The sequence below is a fragment of the Sardina pilchardus genome, chromosome 9 (genome assembly GCF_963854185.1).
Source record: "Sardina pilchardus chromosome 9, fSarPil1.1, whole genome shotgun sequence".
Lineage (NCBI taxonomy): Eukaryota > Metazoa > Chordata > Actinopteri > Clupeiformes > Clupeidae > Sardina > Sardina pilchardus.
The window spans coordinates 5,078,302-5,083,761 of NC_085002.1; the positions used below are offsets into that span (position 1 = coordinate 5,078,302).

Here is a 5,460-nt window from a genome sequence, read left to right on the forward strand (position 1 = left end):
ATTCTGCTGCAGTGTAGCGGTACAAGATTAGGCTAAAGGGCTTCCACACCAGCACCATATCATTAGACAAGTCTCTGATGACCATACTGTAGATAGAATCATGATCATCTCAATCTCAGTCTGCTACAAGCATGACCGCATCTAACAAATGACTGGTCTCTGACCATGAGAACTAGAAGCATACAAATCTCAATCTCAATTCTCAGTCTCAGTTTAACCACCACAACTACTGTATACAACAGCATCCAAGAGCCTCTGATGTCAACTCTCTCAAGGCTGATGGACATGCAGGAGACCTCATAAACGCAGGCTTCACACAGCTCAAAACTACTACGAAGACCGTCCTGCCTTTTTCATATTGATGAGAATTTCAGAGCTCATGGTCTGGACTTGGTCTGAGCTTGGTGTCCAGACGCATGTTATTCATTTCTCTAATTGTGACTATACATTTAATGGAACTAGTCTGGTTCCAGACGCATGTTATTCATTTCCCTAATTGTGACTATACATTTGGAACTAGTCTGGTTCCAGACTGGTGCTTGTCTGTCACAGGCCAGACACAGAGTAGTTCCGAGACAGCTTAGGCTGGGTAAAGCAAGCCTGCCTGGTGATTTGGATTTTTGCAGGAAACCTGCACATCTATCTCTCCTGCTTCCTGTCCATGTTTTGCTGGGTCCAACCAAAGATCCTTAAATATTGACAAGATAGAGCAACATAATGCATCTCAATGGAAGCAAAATTCGAACAGTTCCGGTCTGCTTAAAGGGGCGTATTACAAAGACGTCATAGTGGGATATCGATCTCTGTCAGATTGGCAAGCAGTTCAGTTCGAATGTTAGCAGGTCTGCTTAAAGGGGGATTTAGCCCCCCTCCCCCTTGTAATGACAGAACGCGGAAATGATGGAACGTTTGCGCCTCTCGCTCCGCTTTAACCCTCTCTGGTCCAATCACAAACTGGCTTCTCCACCAGGCGCACCCATTCCCTATGCCCACCTGTGCCCATTGATCACGCCTCTTGTGCAGTAGAAATAAAGCACAGACTCCCCAGACTAATGTTCTATCCTATTAGAGCTTGCTGTGTGAATGCTGATTGTGCCCTCCCCCAATCACTTCATTGACTTCTCTGTCTTTCATCTTCTGTTTCTCTTTTTCTGACTAACCCTTCCTTAAAAGGATGATATCTGTGTGTTGGCCTTTGCCTGCCATCTGTACTGCCTTAAGAACGCACCCTGAAGATGGGCAGCTGTAGTCATGTTCGAAATTACTAATTACTTACATTGCACATTGAATTGTATTGTATTATCCAGATAAAATTATATGCATATATATATATAGAGAGAGATCGAGGAGATAAATATATTTAGCATATTTAGCTATCTATCACTGTGTTTTGTTTGGACTGAACTGAAATACATGCCACTAGGAATGTTTTGAGGTCATGCAATACTAGAGTAATAGAATAAAAATGTTTTTTTTTCTTCTTCTTTTTCACTCTCTCTTCACTATGTTTTTGTTATTTAAAAGGCAGTTAACAGGAAGCATCATTTCTAAACACACTCCTCCACACTTCTCCCAGTTGTCCTGCTCCTACACGACAGCTTGGATGAAATCAATAAGATACACTACAATACGTGAATAGAAAAATAATCTCATATTAATGCTACAACTATATGGGCAGGCTAACAATTCACTAGCAATACTTAAAGTATCAACTACAGTGTGGCTTGTTTCAGCTGAAATGTCTCTTGAATATCAATAAATTTGTCTATCTCTGCAGTGGCTTACAGAAACGATTGCACTATAGTCTATTATGGAATGCTTTTGTTCTTCAAGTGGAAGTGGAATGTACTGTAAAATGGAAGACGTTGAGCGACAGTGTTAGTGAGCAGAAGAAAAAGGGGACATTTTTTCCTCTCATCAGACAGTTTAGCTGCATGAGCGTCCTCAGATGCATACTGTACAACATGGGACAGAGAGGCAAGCAAGCCAAGCTGTGAAAAAAAACCAACAACAAAAAAATCTCTAAAACATCGCCAACTGACTAGAGGACAAGTCAGGGCTATAGAAGCCCATGTGATTGCCCTGTCCAGACGTACATGTAAAGGAAACTCACTACGCAAGGGGTGGTGAAACACACTAAGCACTAAGACATTCAATCTGTCTTCAAAAAAGCTCTAAAGCAACATTGGTGAGGGGAGTAGCAGCTGGAAGGGTGTGTCCACGTGATTAGTCCCCTGTCCAGCCGCTTAAGACAACAGCCAGGGTGAAGTGCGTGGAGGTGGGGGTTAGCTGAGGGGAGTTAGTGAGGAGAATTACGGAGCATTCAGTCTGATACCTGATACTGCCACATACTGTAGTGAGAATAAAAATGTGCAAAAACTCTCTGTTATGACATTAGCGGCACTGACAAGCGTTATTCTTTTCACCAATGTGGGCTGCCATCGTTCTTTTGGTGATTTCTCTGACTGGTGAGGTGCGCAGTGACTACTAAGCACTCTGCTGCATCAGAGCAGAGGCTTTTTTTTTTTAAAAGTCTCTTACACTGAAAACAAAGTGTCAGGATCTGCTCTCAAATGGCTTCTTTTCTTTTGTCTTTTTTCACTTTTTTTTGTTTTTCGCTTTTTTTCTGCTGAGCAGCATGGACACACACAGCATGAACACACACAGCATCACACTCTGTGGGACAGAGATGGTGTGTGTGTGTGTGTGTGTTGTGTGTGTCTCTTTGTGTGTGTATGAGTGTGTGTGTGTGTGTTCGTGTGTCTCCGTGTGTGTATGTGTCTCTGTCTGTGTGTGTGTGTATGAGTGTGTGTGTGTGTGTTGGTGTGTCTCCGTGTGTGTATGTGTCTCTGTCTGTGTGTGTGTGTGTGTGTGTGTGTGTGTGTGTGTGTGTGTGTGTCTCTGTGTGTGTGAGAGAGAGACAGATCACTGCGCTTTTGTTTGTCTGAGATTAAAAAGTCCCTGGCGCCCCTGGCAGTCCGTGCTCGGCGTTTGCGCTACAGCTTGGCTATGTTGTTTAGCGCGGGACATGGAGAGATGAGCAGCCACACACACACACAAAGCTAATCCATGCAGACATTGAATATTTGGGGGGGTTTGAGATAGGGGGACTTGACTGGCGCTAAGTACTAGCAGGGGAAAGGGGGTGAGAAGAAAACGAATGGTTCACTATAATAGTGGAACTATAGGGGAGACTGGGCACGCAACGTCCCTCGACTGAAACGGAGGTGTCAACTACAGTGCACCTGTTTCTTTCTCCACAGTGAACGGCTCTCCATTGCCTTCCAGAAACAGGAAGGCCGACGATGCTTCAACTTTCTTTTTGGGTGTCCCATGCATTCCCCTACTCCCAACGCGGCCGTGGGGGGGGGGGGGAGGCCTATTATACATCCGTGAGCATCTTCTTGATGTTGACGTAGTTTGTGTTGGCCAGCGTGCAGTTGGCCTTCATGATGTTCTCGTCCTGGAAGTCCTCGTGGCTGTTGTTGACGCCCTCCTGGATCTCCATGTAGTCGGACTTGCTGATGGTGGAGCCGCTGCGACTGCGCTTGAGCTCCTCGTTGGACTCGCTGGTCTTGGGCACGTTGACCTGCAGGTACTGAGCCTGCTCCTCGCCCTCCGTCTCGCGGTGGTAGAAGTAGTTGAAGTTGGAGACGATGACGGGCACGGGCAGGGCGATGGTGAGCACGCCGGCGATGGCGCACAGCGAGCCCACGATCTTGCCGCCGATGGTGGTCGGCGTCATGTCGCCGTAGCCCACGGTGGTCATGGTGACCACGGCCCACCAGAAGGCGTCGGGGATGCTGTAGAACTGCGACTCGGGCTCGTCGGCCTCGGCGAAGTAGACGGCGCTGGAGAAGAGGATGACTCCGATGAAGAGGAAGAAGATGAGCAGGCCCAGCTCCCGCATGCTGGCCTTCAGCGTCTGGCCCAGGATCTGGAGCCCCTTGGAGTGCCGCGACAGCTTGAAGATGCGGAACACCCTGACCAGGCGGATGACCCGCAGGATGGCCAGGGACATGGCCTGCTGGCCCTGCTGCCCGTCGCCCTCGGCCTTCTCCGCCAGCTCCGTGCCCAGCGTGATGAAGTAGGGGATGATGGCCACCACGTCGATCATGTTCATCATGTTGACGAAGAAGCTGGCCTTGCTGGGGCAGGCGAAGAAGCGCACCAGGAACTCGAAGGAGAACCAGATGATGCAGAGCGTCTCCAGGATGAAGAAGGGGTCGGTGAAGTAGGTGGAGGTGTAGCTGGCGGTGCTGTTGGAGTACGGGCTGTGGGACTTGTGCATGTCCTCGTCGTCGCTGCGGAAGATGGGCAGCGTCTCCAGGCAGAAGCTGACGATGGAGATGAGGATGACCATGACGGAGATGATGGCGATGATGCGCGCCGGCCCCGAGCTCTCGGGGTACTCGAACAGCAGCCACACCTGCCGCTGGAACTCGTTGTCGGGCAGAGGCCTCTCCTCTTCCTTGATGAAGCCCTCGTCCTCGCGGAAGATCTCGATGGCCTCGTCGCCGAGCTCGTAGAAGCGGATCTCCTCGGAGAAGACGTCCAGCGTGACGTTGACGGGCCGCCGGAGCCGCCCGCCGGACTGGTAGTAGTAGAGGATGGCGTCGAAGCTCGGCCGGTTGCGGTCGAAGAAGTACTCGTTCCGCAGCGGGTCGAAGTAGCGCATGCGCTTCTTGGGGTCCCCCAGCAGGGTCTCGGGGAACTGCGAGAGCGTCTTGAGCTGCGTCTCGAAGCGCAGGCCCGACACGTTGATGACCACGCGCTCGCTGCACTCGTGGTCATCCGCCTCGGGGTCGTAGTCCTGCGGGTGGCCCGGCTGGGCCGCCGCCTCGTCCGTCGGGTCGCCGCCGGCGACGGTCATCCCGGAGGGGCGTGAGGCCTGCACCTTTTCAAGCGAGCCGGCCGCCGCAGCCTGGCAGAGTCCAGACGCGGGCGTGGGGGAGGAGCAGGGGCGGTGTGGCGGGCGCGGGCGTGGCGGGCGCGGGGGGGCTGTGGCGGGTCAGGGTGGGGGGGTCTGGGGCTGGCGAGGGAGGGGGCTCAACGCCGTAGAGAGCCGAGGGCCACAGGATGTCACCGAGAGAAAGCCTGTCGAGACGGAACACAGACACAGACGGAACCTTAACAGCCACGCTAGAACATCGAGAGGCATCACAAATACTGCAGCAGCAGCAGCAGCACACGGCATCATGTAATCCCGTTAGCAAAGCAGCCCTTCTGTTTTGGTTACGTGTTCACAAGGACAAGAGGCATCCATCTGTTTCCTATTCTATTCTGCATAAACAGGAGAAATAGCAAAGGTGTCGCTGCCATGAAGGATGTCATTTCTGGCGCCGCGGTAATGATCTTTTGTGACTGTTCATGTGAGCAGTGTTGTCAGACTGAGGGATCGTTTCAGACTTTGGGGTCATTCGTCCTTCGCTGTGCCGGGCTGTATCCATTCACATCATA

The 5,460-nt window shown here is 51.0% G+C and overlaps 1 protein-coding gene across 1 annotated transcript; it reads right to left on the reverse strand.

Annotated features, from left to right (window-relative positions):
• Positions 1–3,382: 3,382 nt before the first annotated feature.
• LOC134092225 (potassium voltage-gated channel subfamily A member 2-like) lies at positions 3,383–4,873 on the reverse strand. Its single transcript, XM_062545025.1, has one exon. It carries the CDS (start codon positions 4,871–4,873, stop codon positions 3,383–3,385), a length of 1,491 nt encoding a protein of 496 aa, XP_062401009.1.
• Positions 4,874–5,460: the final 587 nt, after the last annotated feature.

What these genes read in the sequence shown, in the direction of transcription:
- LOC134092225 (XM_062545025.1), bottom strand. Translation starts at nt 4,873, where the DNA reads ATGACCGTCGCCGGCGGCGACCCGACGGACGAGGCGGCGGCCCAGCCG.